The sequence below is a fragment of the Mauremys mutica genome, chromosome 11 (genome assembly GCF_020497125.1).
Source record: "Mauremys mutica isolate MM-2020 ecotype Southern chromosome 11, ASM2049712v1, whole genome shotgun sequence".
Taxonomy (NCBI): domain Eukaryota; kingdom Metazoa; phylum Chordata; order Testudines; family Geoemydidae; genus Mauremys; species Mauremys mutica.
Window position 1 is genome coordinate 38,013,011 of NC_059082.1, and position 16,541 is coordinate 38,029,551.

The 16,541-nt window shown below is 53.2% G+C and overlaps 1 protein-coding gene across 3 annotated transcripts; it reads right to left on the reverse strand.

The window, feature by feature from the left end:
* Positions 1–389: 389 nt before the first annotated feature.
* Positions 390–14,508, reverse strand: NEIL1 (nei like DNA glycosylase 1). 3 transcript variants are annotated; one of them, XM_044979395.1, is made up of 10 exons: positions 14,391–14,508; positions 13,016–13,503; positions 10,887–11,006; positions 9,852–9,915; positions 7,572–7,674; positions 5,895–6,019; positions 4,010–4,037; positions 3,342–3,403; positions 2,221–2,461; positions 390–1,520 (listed from the first exon to the last, which is right to left on the reverse strand). In XM_044979395.1, the coding sequence occupies exons 2-10, from the start codon at positions 13,492–13,494 to the stop codon at positions 1,474–1,476; spliced, it is 1,269 nt and encodes a 422-aa protein (XP_044835330.1). In that variant the 5' UTR covers positions 13,495–13,503; positions 14,391–14,508; the 3' UTR covers positions 390–1,473. The 3 variants fall into 3 exon arrangements, with proteins under 3 accessions (XP_044835330.1, XP_044835331.1, XP_044835332.1); XM_044979396.1 differs by lacking the exon at positions 14,391–14,508 and adding an exon at positions 14,256–14,279; XM_044979397.1 differs by lacking the exon at positions 14,391–14,508 and having other exon boundaries at positions 7,572–7,671; positions 13,016–13,846.
* Between the last annotated feature and the right edge of the window lie 2,033 nt (positions 14,509–16,541).

Here is a 16,541-nt window from a genome sequence, read left to right on the forward strand (position 1 = left end):
CCCCCCCAACTCCCTCCAGACATGAAAAAAAATAGTTCTAGCGAAATGATCCAGGCTAGCACCTGAAGTGGCGCCAGAAGAATCTGCCATTAATTCCCAGTTATTAGAAGGGCTTCTTTATTCCATTTATGGGCAGGTATTTCTGTAGCATCCTTCCCCATGTGAATGCTCACAACAGGAATCCAGCACAGTTTAACTATGGCCACTAGGAACTCCCTTTAGCTAGCTGGAAAAGAGGCACATCTGAACCACTAGCGCCCAGAAAGGGCAGGTCCCAGCAGAATGCCTTGTAAGCCATACTACTACTGTATTGCTGCTTTGCCCTAATACTTGGCCTCCAGAACAGCTGAGAGTCTCCTGCAGTGACAGCAAAGCAGCCACACAAGGTATTGCTTATGGAAAAGTTTTATTGTTAGTACTAAAATCAGATTGCTAAAAGCACTGGCAGTTGGGTCAGAGAACCACACTATGGGGAGGGTGGGCAGGTTGGCACAGCTGCTGAGCCTGTAACCTCAGGGCACTGGTTTCTGGGCAGCCCAGCTCAGGAGTGACTGACTGATGGACTCATTCCACACAACAGCTAAGTGTCAGCACATCCCCTCTGCAGAGGTGAAGTTCTGAAAGAGCCACCCAGGCTGTCCTACCTTCTGATCCTCGCCAGCACTCAGGCACACGAGCGGGGACAGCAAGGAAAAGCTTGCATCGCCGCTGCCCAGAAACTGCACATGTTTCCTGTAGCAAAGTTGATCCCTTATTCAGGCATGCCACTGCCACCCTCCTCCCGAGTTACACGAGATAAAATGCTGCTGATCTGCAAAGCTCAGCCCTCCTGCAGATCAAGGGTGAGAGACTCTGGAATCAGCCAGGGCAATAAAAACATTTGAATACTCCACTCTGTCCCCACTAACTTGGGCCAAACACAGCCTCTGAAGCCAGAGCCATCTCGTGGCAGCGTGCAGGGAGGCTGAAAAGGGCAGCTGAGAGCAGGAAATGAAGAGCTAGGGTCTTCTGAGGATTTTTAACCTGACCCTCAGGAAACTGTTTCAACCTCAGACTTCCCCTTCTCGGTGCATTTCCCTCTCTCTGCCCAGAGCCGCCAGCTTTCAGCTGCAGTCACCAGCGGGTGCCCCGGCAGCTACCAAGGGATTTGATACAAAGTCACCCAATTGCTGTGTCCTGGAGCCACATTTAAAAAGGAATAAAACCCCGTAACCGAGCAGGGAGGCTGACGCCACGGCATCACCTTCTTCATTTCATGGGGCAGGGCTCTTGCGTCAGCTGCTTAGAGCCCCTGCAGCAAGCCCCCTCTGAGGAGGGATCTAAGAAACAATGCAGCGGGCATGCCCGCTTGAGAGAAGAGTCACCCCAGCAGCTGCTCCCAGCGCGTCTCCCTCAGCACATGCAGCAGTAGCAAGCGAGCTCCCAGCTGAGTTACTCCAGGCTGGAGCGAGAACAGATGCCATGCCAGACCAGTCATTCAGCCTTCACCCGCCTGGATCTTGGGGCAGCAGTAGCTGCTCCTAAAAAGACAGGAAAGAAAGTCAGAGCAGTGAGGGCAAAGTTTGACAGTCAAGTTGCCTGTTCCCTGCAGCAGGGGAAATTCAATTTCTCCCACAGGAAGATTGAAGGTACCTCTGCTGCCTGAGAATCCTGGGGGCGCCGGGGGGAGTGTCAATTTCCTCCTAATAGAACTCAGATCTCAGTCCTGGCGAGATCCTTTCCTTCCTCCCCTCTACTGCAGCTGGGGTCCTCAGAGCCATCCTCATCACCTCATGATTAACCCTTCTCTCTCTCAGTACCCCCCCTGCCTTGAGCAGACCAGGCGATTTTAAAGATTTGCATCCTGGTACTTGGAAATTCTGCAGTCAAAGCAGCAGAACTGGGGCCCCAGGATCCTGTGTAAGATATCTCCTGCCCCAACCCACTAGTCTGCTATCCTGGTGTCCATTAAGGAATCACTCGCTGCGGACCCACCATGCCTACGGTCAGTGATCTGGTCACACAATACGTGCACAGAGAATTCGCTTCAGAGTTTCTAACTCCAGTGCCCGGCCAACAATCCTACAGTGCGTGGGTGGTGGATGCGGCTTCCCTTTCCCTGCAGAACACAAGCTCTTTTATTCCACTTTTGAAAAAAAGCCAGATTGACCTTGACCAGCATAAGCCATCCGGGCCTATCCCTGTCCCATGCTTATGTTGGAGCCAGTGCAGCATTCTAACCTGTGCTTCTCCGAGCAGATGCCTGCCTCTTCCTATCTGCAGCAGGAGCTTCGTTCGTGGGAGACGCTTGACTTGCTGACACTTTCCTTCTGGACCTGGTGTTTGGCTTTCTTGCTTCATGTGCCTGGGCATTCTCGGCTCCTTGGACGAGCTCTTTCCCCTTCTTCCTGCCAGATCGCTTTGCTACCTTCTCTTGGCTGCTGCTGCCCTTCGATCCTCTCTTAGGCACCGGCTTTGTGACCTAGGCAGATGATTGAAATGTGCACACTCAGTCACAGGGAAGCAACTTTAACTTCTTCTGTATGTTTGGGGATCTCACTAGAAAGTTCAGGGGAACCAGGGGCAAAGGCTGTTGTGGGAAGAGCTGTAGCTGCTCTCGGCTCAACCTTAAGATGCACAGTTTTAACCATCTGTTCTATGGAGTTTACTCCACACACATCAGCTGGGAGCAAACTGGAGCAAGTTTTAAAACTTAACCTGCCTAAAGTCAGGCACCAAATGTGAACATCTGGCCTTGTTCTCCCTAAAGTTCTCCACCTCAGGAATGCACATCACCAGCTGTTCACGCAGCCCTTACAATACATGCTCAGAGAACATTTGGTGCTGTGCAACGCAAAGACAGAGCTCACATCATTGGCTTAGGAGCAGGGACCATCTACTACTCTGTCTGTACCGCACCTAGTGCAGTGGGGTTCTTGGCTGGCCCTTAGAAAGAATATTTATTTTGATAGTGCCTATGTTACACAGGCAGACAGACACAGGTATTTGACAGTCTGCCAGCCAGAGATGCATAGGGATGTTTGCGGATTTGCACAGTTTAACAACAAAGGGGAACAGATTAGCTGTTTCACTATTGCTTAGAAGACAAGAGTGCAAGGTTGGGTTCTATTAGTTCTAGTCCTGATTCATCAAACCCTAATGGCAACACATTGGTCCCTCTCTGTTCTAGTTTTCTCATCTGGGAATAATGGGGGGGTTGTGAAGGCTGAGATGTTGTTTAGCTTCTTCCATACAAAGATCCAATGAAATGCACAATGGGGCAGCAGGAGAATGACTCTGGGAGTAGAGGGGCCCCATAAAGACTGAGAGATACAGGAGATGTCTAGACAAAGGCTCTGTACCTTTGGACTTGGAGGCTCAGGGTCAGCATTCACCCGCGAGCGCTTCTTGCGGGACTTTTCTCCTGCGGGAGAGAATGTTAAGATGACAGTTTAACTCTGGAGGTGAGAAAGGGGCCTGACTGCAGCTGAGTCAGGTCTAATCCCCAGCCCTCTGTTCCTCTGGGAAGCCATACAAGGAGGAAAAGCTCCCCCATCTGGTCTGGAAGCTTGGAGATGGTTCTGAGAGAGGTTGGACACAGCTGGCTGGTTTTGTGGACATCTTGCCTGGACTATACATGAACTGAGTGCACTGAGGGTGCTCAGAGTGGGCTGGTTTGCGTAGCTCTCCCTCCATAGAGCAGGTATAGCACAGAGAGCGACAGTGGTAGCTTCCCTACGTTCACATGCATGGACACTTGTAGGGTACACAGGCCACGTGATACTGGGCTGCCAACAATAATGGGACCCTTGGAGACTCACTATCTCCTTTCACCCGGGCTGCTGAACTGTCACCCAGGGGTAATGATGCGTAACCACTACTGGATTCAGGGCAGCGAGCTAGAGTTTGAGAAGAGCATCGCTTGTTTCCTTAACAATTCCACAGCAAGCGACGGCTCTCCCTGCCTCTCCCAACCCAACCGGAAGCAAGAGAACCCTGCAAAGCATGGAAGAGTAAAGCCGATGTTCACCTTTCGGGGCCATAGGTCCAGGCTCCCCCTGCAAAGGAAGAAAGAGCTTTTAGACAGTGCCCTAACCCAATCCAAAGGGCAGTTCAAACCCCCATCAGGTGTCAGCAATGCTGCCAGACCCTGCAGCAGGGACACCCGTATATTAGCCAGAGCAACAGGCAGTGGCAGAATGGCATCTCGGAGCAGCAGTAGCTCACTCAAAATAGTGTAAAAGCCCAAATGTTGCCACCCTAGACTTGGAGTTTGTGTCCTCCATTTCTTTCCACCCCTCCTCCAAGTTGCCCAGGTGAGCGGGACAGGATTTCTTGAGCACATCCGGTCTCCTTGCTGGTGAGCGGGAGAGATCTCAGTCTCTAGGTGCAAGGACAAGGCCTTTTCTTGTAGCCACATGGTAAGGCCTAAGGCCTTTGTCTGCAGCCACACTGAGAGCAGCAGCCACTAGCTAAGAAGCAGGAAGTCACATCCTCACTTTCCATCTAAATTACATTAAAGGAATGTCGCATCGGGCTGATAAGGAGACCCTGTCCTAATAGCACCCACTATCACCAGATAAAGAAACGGATCTTAAGATGGTTAAAGAAGACTTAGTTTGACAGCATCTGTCTGGCAAGAAACCACTTACAGTTGTGGTTGGGAAATCCTCATTTCTTTGTTGTTTTGTCTTTAGCTAAGCAGGACTCAAGTTTCACTATATAAACTGGGGCCCAAAAGGAAGTTCTTGGGAACCAACTCCAGGACACAGCCCCAGGATCAGAGCTACCAGACCTCAACACTCTGCCAATCACACCGTGCACAAACTGGAATCCCCCAGATGACCTGATTCTGACTGGCCAGCAGGGAAAGTTCATCTGTCTTATTGGGAGTGGTGAGCATTGTATGTGTAGCATGTGCATTCTGTTTTGGTGATTGTTAATAAATAGAGGTTAAGTAGAATATTACTGTGTAAGGCTCCTTCACTGGTAAAAGACCCTGCAAACCCTGAGAAAGATTAGGCCCTGAGTCCAGAGGGAATGGGTGTTTGCTCTGAGCCTGGAGGAGTAGAGCCCAGAGTCCACGGAGGGGTAAAGTTAGAGTGCCTAAATTAAGAGCGTCACACCTGAGCCCTAGGAACTAGGTAGAGGTGGGTGCTCTAGAGTGTGCAAGTGACAGAGAATTTTGTGCGGGTAACAAAGGGACAGACTTTGTGCTAGGCTTAGCTAATGTCTCCTGGTGATGCAGAGCAGGACGGGCTGGATTCTCTCTCCTGTGGGCCCAGGGCTATTAGATTTTGTGGGGACCCCAGGGGTTTGAAGTGGAGAGTGGGCTCAGGGCTGGAGCAGGGGATTAGGGTGCGGGGTGTAGGCTCTGGCCGGGTGGCACTTACCTCGGGCGGCTCCTGGTTGGTGGCGCAACAGGGCTAAGGCAGGATCCCTGTCTGCCCTGGCTCCACGCTGCTCTGCTCCCAGAGGTGGCCGGCATGTCCGGCCCCTAGGCAGAGGGGCCAGGCTGCTCTGCGCGGTGCACACTGCCCGTGCCTGCAGGTGCTGCCCCCGCAGCTCCCATTGGCCACAGTACCCAGCCAATGGGAGCTGCAGAGCTGGTACACAGAGATTCCCTGAACACCTCCGCCTAGGGGCCGCAGGGGCACATCAGCGAGCTGGCGCTTGCAGCTCCAGGGTGGGGTGCCAAGGCTCGGGGACAGGTGTCCAGCCTGCAGCGCTGAGACTTGCCTGGATGAAAAGAAGCAGTGGGCCACATCTGGCCCACTGAGCCCCCCTTAGCCCAAGGCCCTGGGCTGCAGCCCCTAAAGCCCCTGCATTAATCCGGCCCTGGGGCAGGCATCCTGCCAGTCTCCTCTTGCAGCAGGGTCAAGCCCCGCCAAATGCAAGGCCACCGCGGTTCATACCTGAAACCAGATGGTCCTGCCATTGCCATCGCGCAGCGACCTCATGCCAGGGACACAGTAACACTGCAGCCACTCCTCAAAGGCCGCGGCATCGTCAGAGGGCTCCGAGCCGTAACCCTTCCCCCCTGGTGGGATACAAAAATGAGCATCAGGGAAAACTCTCAGCTACAGGGCTCCCCCTGCAACTCCAGCAGTGAGGGGCTGATCAGCTGTGGGCTTTGCTCTATGCTACAGTGACCCCTGCTGGGGGCAGCAGCAATGCTCAGCTACAGCTTTCTGAACCCTTCCAGGGGCTCCCTCTCACGTACCCCACGTGGGATGGCCTGGAGATGGATTTGCACCTCTCCAGCCTGCACACACGCAGTTTGAAAGCATTCAGCTCTCTGGAGCTTGGTGTTTTTAAGGGAGTGCCTCTATTTCCACACCAGCTGGAGACATCGACTGCTCTGATAAGCCAAGAGGTCGTCGATTTCTCTTGTATCCGGGCTCACACGTCTTTGCTTTGCATCTCCCCCAATGTCTGTTGCTGTCTGGCTTGGCCACCACAGCCAGAGCGCAATGCAGTTAGCTCTGGCGGGGCGGAGGGGTCTGTCTGCTGAAATCCTCAGGGGAAGTCTGGCCACAACCTACAGCAGGCTGAAGCAGAGGCAGACCCAGAAAGGATGCAAGAGAGGGAAAATAATGGATGGACCATGGGGCCTCTCCTCGCTTAGTCCCAGAGACGGAGTCAGGGACACATCCCAGCTGGGACAGGGAGTGAAGTCTGTCCTGTGCAATCAACCGTTGTGTTGGGAACACTGAGCAGGGGGACAGCACATGCACCTGCTCTCCGCTCTTCAGCAAACAGGGCCACCATGGGTCTCTCCTATTATTGACTTTACTGTCAGAAGGGACCATCAGGATCATCTAGTCTGACCTCCTGCACATTGCAGGTCACAGAACCTCAGCCACCCACTCCTCTGGCTGAGTTATTGACGTCCTCAAACCAGGATTTAAAGACTTCAAAGTACAGAGAATCCACCATTGACACTACTTTAAAATCTGGAAGTGAACTGTGCCCCATGCTGCAGAGGAAGGCAAAAAATCCCCAGGTTCTTGGACAATCTAACCTGGGTGAAAATTCCTTCCTGACCCCAAATATGGTGATCAATTAGATCCTGAGCAAGGGGGCAAGACCCAGCAGGCAGACCCCTGGGAAAGAATTCTCTGGAGTAACGCAGAGCCCTCCCCATCGAGTGTCCCGTCTCTGGCTACTGGGGAGTTTTGCTACTGGCCTATGACAATAGCTACCCATTGAAACCTGAACAATTTCAGCGTGATGGAAGTAGCTTTGCAGGGGCGACTGGTGCACCCCATGCAGCACCTCTGGTGTCATCCTGCCTCTCACGCAAAGGCCCAGCCTCCTCCCATTGGCATTAAACGCCCAGCCCGAGCGTTTTCATACAGCGCCCCTGCTTCCCGCTACCCCCCGCCCCAAGCCACCCCAGCAGGGCTCTGTCCCACCCCTCCCCTGTCGCTGAGTGTCTGCCCAGCTGGAGACAGCAGGGACCCAATCCCAACTTCAACATCTCATTGCACCTTCTCCTGCTGGTGCGGCTGAGTCACCCCCACCCACAGGCTCCATGGCCCGCTGCAGGGCAGGAACCCGAGGCTGTGCTCCCTGAGCTGCCTCCTTACCCATGTGAATGACCTCCATGGGCACTGCATGGCAGAGCTCCAGCAGGTCTGGATTCTCCCGCTTTAACTTCACTTTCTTGCTCAAGGTCAGGTCCGGACTCTGCTGGGTTTGAGAGGAGGAGATTCAAACAGGCAGCCTGGACACAGCCCAAGCCAACCCTCTCCCATGCAACCCTTCCCCAGCCATCCAGCCCTTCCTCCTCCCAGCAAGGGTAGGCCCAACCCTGCAATCCGAGGTGCAACTACAGCAGGTGCAGACATACCTGAGCCAGCTTGCTAATAGCCACCGGCGTACATACCCCGGGTCCCAGGCAGGCTTGTATGGGGGTGGCTAGCCCGGGCGCCACAGCCTCTCTGCTAGTTTTAGCGAGGCGGCAGAATCAAAGAGAGCTTGGCTATGTCGACACGGGCTGCACTTACACCTCTGACTGCGGTGCAGACCTTACTCCAAGCCCCTCTGTAGCAGCTGGTCCCACTCCAAAAACAACCAGTCTAGTCCCGTCCCAGCTGTCCAGCCCTTCCTACAAGACAACTCCTCCACAGCTGCCAAGCCATCCTGCTCCTCGCCCCTCCCCAAGATTTCCCTCACCAGCGGCCTAAGCCTGCCCTGACATGTGCTCCAACCCAGCTTCCTCTCCCTCCAGCTGCTAAATGCTCCCTGTTTCCAGATGCCAGGCCAAATTCAGCCCTGGCATAAGCAGGGCTAACTCCATAGACTTTGATGCAGTTGGGAATCTGACCTGCCTCTGTAAAGCACCCGCTTGTATACATCAGTCACTTTACCACTCTACGCAGGGCTGAATTTAGCCTGGCTGCATCTGAAGGCTAAAGATCTCTTATGGCTGGGATGCATCACTGACTGCACCGCAGGTGTTTGTAACTTAACTGCTGCTACAGAGACAGGCCGGGGGAGGGGAGGCAGAAAGGCCGGTCAGACAAAAACGGTATTTGGTTTTTTTTAAAATAGCTACTTCCCCTCCAGAGGTCACACAGCACTAGACCAGAATAGTCAGATTTGGAGCCTAAACTAGTGTGGTCCTCTTAGTTGTGGGTTATTTTCACAGCAACTAGGCTCTTTGGCCCAGATCCCCAAAGGTACTTAAACTCCTAACTTCCCTTGAAATCAGTGGAAGTTCAGTGCCTAAATCCCTTTGAGTACATTTGAGATTGGTAGGGGGAGGGAATGGTCAAGTGACTGCCTTGTATAGTAGCCACTTGCATATTTCAGAGTGCAGTCCCCCTCAGCAAAGGCCAGTGTATACACAACGCAGGAGCCATAGACGTATATGCCATGATAGGCAGTCATGGTCCATCTGGCTCAAGATTTGCAAACAAGTTTTACATGCAGCACTTTTGCAGAGCAACTCCTAGGAGTTAAAGGCACTGGAGGATAAGCGGATGTTTGCGTAGCATCTGTCCTCCCAAAGGACCCCAACGTGCTTTATAAACTAACCATACATGTGCTGTATATCACACGAGGAAGCAAGCGATTCCTTCATGGAGGAGCCAAATGCAATCACTGAACTGTTAAAGAGCCCACGGCAAGTCTGAGCACGGGGAGGGAAGAATTCCGTCTCCCGCTCAAGCTGCGTAGCTAATTGAGGAGCCAGAATGCAGTCAGCAGAGCTGGGAATTGGCGAGCTCTGGTGCTAACATCCCTGCTTGGACAAGGTGCCAGAGGAGCTTCAATGACCACATGGGAACAGGCCCTGTCTCACAGCTCTCCAGAAAACCACCCCTCCAAACACCATGCTGGAGCATTGCCTGCTCCAGGCCTGACTCAGAGCCAACTGCTAAATGGGCACCACTATTGTTTGCACAGGTCACCTATCCAAGCCATGCACATAATGATATGGCTGAGCAGGGGGGGATCTGACAGACTCCAGGCCATGGCAATGTGGCTGCACGTCACGGGGCGGGGGTAAAGCCTGAAGAATTAAACTGAGAATCCCCTGTAAGAAGGGATTTTGTGAGACCCAGAACAAGCCCTGAAGGCAGAGTGTCTGGCCTCCTGATTCATGGTGAGGATCCACCTCCGAGACAGCAGCCAATTCTAACAAGAAGAAAGAGCAACAGGACCCGAACCAGAAGCGGTGGAAGTTCTAGGGTTAAAGCTACAACTCGTAACTGGGGCTGCAGAGGGTCCGAGAGCCACTGACACCATCACGACCCGTGTGCTGTGATCCTCAGGCGCTACGGGGCAAGCACCGAACCCCGAGTTCTATGTGATGAGCTGGAACATTTCTGGGCACGTGTGTGAGCCTTCTCCACCCTCCTCACCTGCTTCCGATGCTGAAGAGCCTCTAGCACCGTCCGAGCCTTCTCAAAGGGAGGGATCTTTAACCTAGGAGAGTCCATGTGTTACGTGAGGACCCCAGCACAAATGCCAGCCAGTGCAAATGAAGTCCCGGCCTAAGGGAGGGGAGGGAGATTGCTGACGCAGTGGGTGGAAGCACTGGCTTTTCACCTCTGACGAGCTGGATGTAATCTACACAGTAAAACATTGGTGCACTCAGACTACGGCACGTGAGCACGGTGAAATTCAGCTCCCCAGGCGAGGTCCCGGACTGAAAGTGTCACTGCAGGCCAAATCTGAGAGGCCCAGCATATATAGGCCACTCAGGGAGAAAAAAAAAGGTCCGGGCTGTGTTGGTAGCGCGTGTAGTGCAGGAACTGCACAGTGCTCAAAGATGAGGTGCCCTGGCAGTGCTGTCTGTGGATGCTTAGCGCTGGAATGGACATGGGCTGCCTGCATTTCAGCAAGGGAAATGGGTGGCCTCTCAACAGTTTGGACGCTTCCATGGTGCTGGTCTCGTAGCTACAGGGATGGGAATCACACGGTCTGGCTGTCTAATACTGTGTAAAAGGGACCCTATACATACATGAGCACCTCATGCTTTCTAATGTATTTATCCTCCCAATCCCTGAGGTAGTGCTAATATCTCCATTGTACGGATAGGGAAGCTGAGGCACAGAGAGGCTATGGGCTTGTCTCCATAGGGTGTTCAGACCAGTTAACTGAAGCTGTGAAGTGAAGGTACATCAGTGAAAGTGCATCATAACCCCCCATTTGAAGAGGCTCATTCAGAAGTAAAGCGGCCTTAGTTTGCTGTAGCTGAATCCTCCTCGGGGGTTTAATGCACTCGAAGTCCCGCGCATTAACTTCACAGCTTTAGTTATTTCATCTGAACTTTCCTCAGCGTCCCTGTGTAAACAAGGCCCGGCTTGCTCCAGGTCACACAGGGAGCCTGGGGTGGAATAGGGAACTGGACCACATCTCCTCAGGCCAGGCCTCCTCCTCTCCACTCTGCTCACCTGTAGAGAATCTCGGCTCGGAGGTAGTTGCCAATCCCATTGAAAAACTTCTGATTTAACAGGGCTTCGCAGATGGGCTTGTTGAAAGCCTTGTCAGACAGGTTCCTCAGCACGTTCTCCCTGGAAGACAGCAGGGCCGGTCAGCTAGGGAGGAGGGGCTGGGGAAACGACCACCTCACTCAGCCTGTGATGTGCTTCCAACACACTAACCAACATGGGAGGTGAGGTTGTTCTCCAGTGGGGTTTTCTGCTGCAGAAGGATCTGCCTCTCCAGACATAAGCAGGGAGAAGTGAAACTAAAAATGATGGAGGGTATGGTCTAGCGGGCACAAGTGAAACCTTGGGGGATGGTTCTTATAGCAAGACTGTAAATACAGATGCAAACAATCTGTGTAGGAGAGAGGAGTGGGCAGCATTAGACATCAAGAGGCGTTACAATAAGACAGGTAACGATAAAGGTAGTGGCGAAACCCTTTGGGTAAAGGTACAGGGATGACCCGCTTTTTCCTTAGCAGGGGCAGTGCTGTAAGCTACTTGAATTCAGCCCCGCAGGGAACGGGTTCCCGGAATGCAGAAGTTACAAAGGTATTTGATTGCAGGGAAGCAAATTAAGAAATTGAGTGTGATAAGAGGAAGCATTAAAGACCCACCACAGCGTAAAGAAGGCTGGAGGAACAGTAAGAGACATCTCCATTAAGGCATGGAAGGCAGTCTGAGTCCTCTGAAAAAGAGGAATACAAAGAACAAGAAGGAGCCTTTGAAGAGTGGCTTTATGAAGGGCTGCTCTAAGATCTGCACAACAAAGAGATAAGGGAACACCAACATGTAGAGCCAGGTGAGGCTTGCAGTGGAGAGAAAAGGGTTCAAGGAATGCTGCCAAAGGGAAATATAAGGGGGCTCGCAGAAATGCACTGAAGAAGGAGCAGCTCATTCATCAAAGAGGAGGGGGATGAAATGAACAAGGACTCAATGCCTGAGACTCTGAAATCCTTTTATGCAACCTGCCTTTGACAAGGTGCTCAGGGAATGAACCAACAAACTCACTAAGCTTCTGATGATTGAATGGGATTCAATTAGGGAAAGGAAGATTTAAGAATATGAGGGTGGAAAAGATTGGAAGGGAAGCGGTGGAAATCCGAATGCTCAGCAAATTCAAAACTAACCCTGAAAATCCACTAATGAACGTACCACATGGTACCTGGACAGGCAGGCATGTGTGTGTACACCAAACAACCCAATGACCCCTTTCAATCTCCAACCTCTGTCAGTCGGTGATACGCCCTTCAGCTATGAATTCTACCTGTGAAATACAAAGTGGGCACTTTGGCCCACACCCTCTAAGGTATTTAGGCTCTTCCAACAGAAATTAGGACCCTCAATATCTTTGGGGACCAGGCCCTTTATCCATCAAGCTACAAGCTCCTCCTTGACTGCCATGGGATTTTGCGGGTGTTAAAGTAGCTACAGCAGGGATCTTGCTCGCTTGCACTGTTTCACAACTGTAATAGACACATATTAAGAGTGAAACATTAACTTGTACAAAATAATACAGGAGCTCGACCAAAGTCCTCTGGGTCTCTGACATAGTCAGTTAACAGGTACTAACCCAGGGGATCTCCAGCTTTTTCCAGCCTCCCACTTTGCGTAACAGACCTCATGGACCTACCTCATTCCCAACCATTCAGCCTCCCCCGGCTTGGTTCTCAACATGCTGAACTGAGTAGATAGCAAGGTGGTCTGCATAGCCACTGGAGAGCCATTGCTGTGAGGGTTAAATCGCCCAGCTGTGCTCTTCCCTTTTGCAATACTTAAGAATTATTTTTGTGCTGTTCGCTTGTTTTATAAGAAAAAGCCACACAGGAGGATGTTTAAACCAAGCCTGTTCTCTTGTTCATAGCGAGAGCTCTGGGAATGCAAAGCACCAGACAGTCTTCAACCCAAGACAGAGTTTCTATAAACGTGTGCTACAAATGTCCCTGTACTGGTGAAAGGCCCCATATTCTATCACCAGGCTCCCCACAGAATTCACTGTTAGAATATTGTGTATATCATTCATTCCCCGCCCCCCCCTCGACACACACTCCTAGTCAGTTTCTCAAGTAGAGATGAAAGGTCATAGTGGATCTCACCTGAATTTCTCATACTCCAGCATCACACATGGCCCTCGATCCAGCTGCCACGTCCCGTGCACTTCCCACCTCCCGAAGCGCCTGAAATCCACGAAGCAGAGGGCTCGGTGCGGGCTCTCCTTGGTGTAAAACCGCAGATGGGCGTGTTTGGGCAGCTCCGCCGCAGAGGTGAGCTTGAAGCTGCCTGACATTCCAAAGCGGAAGACAAGATCCATGGGCTGCTGGAGACCGTTCTGGCTCAGCCCCTCCCTGTCCCTCCCTCTGCCAGGGAGTGCGCTCTTCTCCTCTTTGAGTGGCGTCAGGGTCAGCTTGATCTCCTTGCCCCGCGAGGTGGCAGAGATCAGGTACGCGTCGCTCTCAAACAGCACCTCTGGGTTCTTGCTCACTTCAGACTTCTCCACCTTCCCTGAGAAGATGAGTCCTGCACACACCGTGTTGATGTAGCAGCTGGCCAGGTGCAGCTCTGGGCCCTCTGGCATCTTAGACACCTGCCCAAATGAAGGCAAGATCCAGGCATAAGGCAGAGTAGCTACTGTAACACGTGCATCTTACCAATCAGGGCGGGCAGCTCTCTCCATCCCTGGCTTTGACGGACCCTCCTGGCCTGTGAACATGGACCCAACGGCTGGTGTGCAGGGGACAACTGCAAGGCTGAGCCAGTGGACAAGGATACCATTGAGGATAGGTATTAGGGACCACCAGGCCATGGGCTGAGCCACCAACCCCTTCCATGAAGAGCCAGTGCACAGCCAGGAGATGGGCACCACCAAGCTGGCCGGACCAGGAACAGAGATGGGCCCTGGGTCCCCGTGAGCCAGGAAGCTCCCCTCCAGAGCCCCAGCACAGAGCCAGCTCCCCCCCCCCTCCACTAGCCAGTATCCCTCCCACCCCCCCCCCCCCGGCAGAGGGCCAGCCCCACCACACCAGCCTGTCCCCTCGCTCTGAGTACAGGGCCAGCTTCCCCCTCCAGCCAGTGGTCCCCCCCGGCACAAGGCCAGCTTCCCCCCCAAGCCAATATCCCGCCCCCGTCTCAGAGCCAGCTTCCCCCACCAGCCTGTCCCCCCGCCCCGGGCACAGGGCCAGCTTCCCCCCCCCATCAGTATCCCCCCCCCCCCAGCAGAGGGCCAGCTTCCCCTCCAGCCTGCCCCTCCCATAAAGTACAGGGCTGGCTCCCCCCCGCCAGTTTCCCCTTATAACGCTCCCGCCGGGGTTTGCAGCGGGGCTGGAGCAGTTACACAACCAGGCACCGCAGCAGGCCGGCTCCGCAGTCCCCGCCCACAGCCCCAGCACAGGGCCAGACCCCCAGCGCTCGGGCTCCCGCAAAGCCTGGCCCAGCACAGAACCGACCGCCCGGCCGGCAGACCCCGCCGCGCACCTGAACTCCCGCTCGCACTGTTCCCCGGCAGCCAGAGGGTTAAACAGCCCCCCGGCTGGGAGGGGCGGGGCAGCGCGGGGCACGATGGGAGTTGTAGTTCCACAGGAGAGCATCAGCCTACAGGGTGGGGAGTGGGAGGTCTCCAGCCCTGCGTGGCTGCTAGGAGCGGCTCGGGGGCACGGGCAAGGAATGGAATGGAATGGAATTCTCCTTCTCCTCCTCCCTGTGCCGTGTATTCTATGGCTGGCTGGGGAAAAGCACCGCACAGGCCCTCACCCCCAATCATCTACTGCACGGACACCCCTGCATCCACCCAGAGCAGCTACCACACAGACACCTCTGCACCCCACCGTCCTGCACCCACCCAGAGCAGCTACCGCACGGACACCCCTGCACCCCACCGTCCTGCACCCACCCAGAGCAGCTACCACATGGACACCCATACACCCCACTGTCCTGCGCCCACACCCAACCATCTGCTGCATGGACACCCCTGCATCCCACTGTCCTGCACCCACCTAAAGCAGCTACCACCTCAGCAGCACTGCTGCCAGCTTCCCCATGCGGATGGGTCACCTCTCTGCCCCACAGTTAGATTTACCAGAGCCTGCCTGCGGAGCAGTTATTCATAACCTACTTGCTTGGCACAATGTCACAACATGCCCGAGCTTTTCACTCATAGAGATGATTCCTCTCTCTTCCCTCCCCAGCACCATCTAATTTTGCCTCCAGTGGTAGCTTCAGAGACTGTGGGAGCTGTTGTAACTTTTACTTTATCTTCTACCTCCCAAGCTACTCTTATCCATGTATAACACTAAGCTTGGTAAGATTTACCTATTTGCCACAATATCTTACAGCAGGCAGTTCCACTGGTTAGTTACCTGTTGTGTAACCTAGGCAGTGTGGCTGAGGTGACAGATCTCTGAACTAGGACTCAGAACTGGTTTCCAGTCCCAGCTCTGCTGCTGGCTGACCTTAGGCAAGTCACTTCCTTCCCACTGCCTCAGTTTCCCCACCTGTAAATTAAGAATAATGATACGGACCACCTTTTTAAAGTGTGTTGAGATTTACTTCTGAACGTGTGATAGAAGAGTTAGGTATTATTATTAAACTATTCTTTGTACCATTTTAATTGTAATTCAATGGAGCACAGCCTTGTTCTTAAAAATAAAGGGCTGCCCCGGTCTTTTGCTGTTTAACAGCAATTTACCAAATGTAGTTCAGAGTCTGCAGTTAAAATGGTTCCCCACTTCACTGCCTTCAGGCTATGCTGGCTTTGCTCTAAAGGAGCAACTGCATCATCCCCAAGCTGTGAAGTTCCTGTAAATCAGAGCCCTGAGCTATAGCCGGGAAAGGGGGTTAGCACAATAGGGCACCAGTGGCAGGGGCCAGTCTAAACTGAGCACAACTGAAATGAGGTTAGCAAAACCCAACTGCTCCCTCGATGGCTGTTACCAGAGCTGTGCCCGGGGCAAGGGCTGGACTAGCCAGGGTTGTTACAAGACAAGGCTGGGGTGAGCGAATAGTTTACGGACTTTGCCTATCCTGGCTCTGGTTTCTGCAGAGGTCAGGACTGAAGGAGCAGGGAGGGTGTATGTGGGATGGAGAGACATTGACAGAGCTGCAGGGGGTGGGAATAGGTTATAGAGCACCTGCCCCTATGATGAATTTTGTCTGTGGCATCAATCCCTCCCTTTCAAATAGGAAAGATTTACTCCAGTTATTTAAAGACACATCTCTGCTCCCGGTCTGAGGGTGTGAGAAGTGAGAGTGCAGGGGTGACAAGGGAGGCAGCGATGCAAATTAAAAATGCTCCATGTGGCTTTATTGGATCCCGCTGGCAAAATAGGAAACATCACAAATAACTGGCTTCATGTGCCAAGGCCAACCGAAAACGCATGGAGAGATTCCCAGATGCACGTTCCTGCTGATCCTTTATTCCATGCACTGAGCTGCCCTGGAAAAGGTGGTAGGAGCATGGGGGGAAGGAAAGACAGAAAAGCTGCATTTATCCCCCAGGGAGGGGGCTCCTTTAAAGGAAGTGGAAAGAACAGAGGCAAAGTGCTTTTTAGGGGAGGGAGGCGGGGGAGCAAGAAGGGACTAGCGAACGCTCCATCGCGCTTCGGCTGATGAAACTTTCCGACCTCTTAT